General features: G+C 55.7%; 1 protein-coding gene across 1 annotated transcript; it reads left to right on the forward strand.

Annotated features, from left to right (window-relative positions):
- Window positions 1-323: 323 nt before the first annotated feature.
- On the forward strand, window positions 324-1826 carry HTR1A (5-hydroxytryptamine receptor 1A). The gene has a single exon (XM_047753816.1). It carries the CDS (start codon window positions 548-550, stop codon window positions 1814-1816), a length of 1269 nt encoding a protein of 422 aa, XP_047609772.1. The 5' UTR covers window positions 324-547; the 3' UTR covers window positions 1817-1826.
- Window positions 1827-2422: the final 596 nt, after the last annotated feature.

The raw sequence follows: 2422 nt of genomic DNA on the forward strand, positions 1-2422 counted from the left end.
GTGAGAAGGGAGAGAAACTGAAAGGGACGGGTAATGGGAGAAGGAGGAGGCTTAAGAGAAAGATAAAGAAAAGAGTGGGAGAGAGAGAAGGAGAGAAGCAAGGAGAAGAAGGATACAGGCGGACTGTGGAGGATGGTGTTTCTCTATTCCAGATACTTCTAAGTATCTTTTGCTGGTGTGAGGCTCTTTTGCTAGTGGGAAGATTCCGGGTCTGCCAGCGGATTAGGCAGCGGCAAAGTAAAATGGACAGTGAGAGACAGACATTCCAGCCACTTTTACGCCGCCCAGAGATCCCGGAGCTGTTCCCTGGCCAATTCGTTTCCCAGCTGGAGTCTTTGAGCGCGCTGGACTACAAGAGCCCAGGAAGCGCCTAGAAGATAGCAGCTCCTCGGAGATGCCTTCGCCTGAGCAGTAAGAACTTCCTGCTTGAGTCCCCAGTACCCTTCCCCGTGAAACTCCCAGGGAAAGAGGGGTGGAAGACCCCCGGGGGGGGGGGATCCTGGCGCAGCCCTTTCTCCCCTCCCCCTCCCCCGCTGGGAGCGCAGGCATGGATGTGCTTAGCCCTGATCAGGGCAACAACACCACGTCGTCCCAGAGTCCCTTCGGGGCACGCGGCAACGCTACTGGCAGCTCCGACGTGACCTTCAGCTACCAAGTGATCACCTCTTTGCTGCTGGGCACACTTATCTTCTGCGCAGTGCTGGGCAATGCGTGCGTGGTGGCTGCCATCGCCCTGGAGCGCTCCCTGCAGAACGTGGCGAACTATCTTATAGGCTCGCTGGCCGTCACCGACCTCATGGTGTCAGTGCTGGTGCTGCCCATGGCCGCGTTGTATCAGGTGCTCAACAAGTGGACTCTGGGACAGGTCACCTGTGACCTGTTCATCGCCCTCGACGTGCTGTGCTGCACCTCGTCCATCCTGCACCTGTGCGCCATCGCGCTGGACAGGTACTGGGCCATCACAGACCCCATTGACTACGTGAACAAGAGGACGCCCCGGCGCGCCGCTGCGCTCATTTCGCTCACTTGGCTCATTGGTTTCCTCATCTCCATCCCGCCCATGCTGGGCTGGCGCACCCCAGAAGACCGCTCAGACCCTGATGCATGCACCATCAGCAAGGACCACGGCTACACTATTTACTCCACCTTCGGCGCTTTCTACATCCCGCTGCTGCTCATGTTGGTTCTCTACGGGCGCATCTTCAGAGCAGCGCGATTCCGAATCCGCAAGACTGTCAAAAAGGTGGAGAAAAAGAGAGGCAACAATCCCCTTGGGGCGTCGCCTGCCCCGCAGCCCCCAAAAAGCGTAAATGGTGAGCCAGGTAGCAGAGACTGGAAGCAAAGCATGGAGAACAAGGCAGCAGCGGCTCCGTGCGCCAACGGCGCGGTGAGGCAGGGCGAAGAAGGTGCCGCCCTGGAGGTGATCGAAGTGCACCGAATGGGCAACTCCAAAGAGCACTTGCCGCTGCCCAACGAGGCCAGTGCTGTCTCCTGCGTCCCCACCTCCTTCAAGAAGAAAAATGAGCGCAACGCTGAAGCCAAGCGCAAAATGGCCTTGGCCCGAGAGAGGAAGACTGTGAAGACGCTGGGCATCATCATGGGCACCTTCATCCTCTGTTGGTTGCCCTTCTTCATTGTGGCCCTGGTCCTGCCTTTCTGCGAGAGCAGCTGCCACATGCCCACCCTGTTGGGCGCCATAATCAATTGGCTGGGCTACTCCAACTCTCTGCTCAACCCTGTTATTTACGCCTATTTTAACAAAGACTTCCAAAACGCTTTTAAGAAGATTATCAAGTGCAAGTTCTGCCGCCGATGATGATGGAAGAGTAGCCTTGGAGGAGGTCTACTCCATCTAACCTGCACCCCTTAGCCCTCTGGAATCAAAACCTTTGCTACTTTTCCTCTGACATTCTCAGCTGCTCTGAGCGCTGCTTCCAGACGCCAAGCCCCCTTCCTCAGCCCTCAATACTCTGCGGCGAAGGAGGGAGCACTGTGCAGAGAGCCTCCAGCCGCAGGGCAACTGAGTCTGGGAAACTCCCCGGGTCTCTGAGACGCTATCCAGGCTCAAACTTTCGCCTTGGAATCAGTTTTGATCCCAGCAATTGAATCCTCCCTCTTCTGCCCCCCAGATATTCCCAGCGGAAGTTTAAGCCTCAGCTGTTCCAGGCAAAAAATCCACTCTAAAAAGAAACTGTTCATCTAGCCGCCGCTCTCACAAAACGCTTCCACCTGATCGCTTCACTGCTATAACTTGAACTTCAAGTTCAGGACTTTGCTCAGTTCCCCAGCAACCACCCCCTGGCCCCGCCCACTTGCCCTAGAAATGTTCCGGTCTTTTTTTTTTTTTTTTTCAATCTCTTTCCTTATTTCCTTTCCCATCTTCCCTTCTACGCCCTTGCTAATCCCTCGGCGTTAATTTGCT

The sequence above is a fragment of the Phacochoerus africanus genome, chromosome 1 (assembly GCF_016906955.1).
Source record: "Phacochoerus africanus isolate WHEZ1 chromosome 1, ROS_Pafr_v1, whole genome shotgun sequence".
Lineage (NCBI taxonomy): Eukaryota > Metazoa > Chordata > Mammalia > Artiodactyla > Suidae > Phacochoerus > Phacochoerus africanus.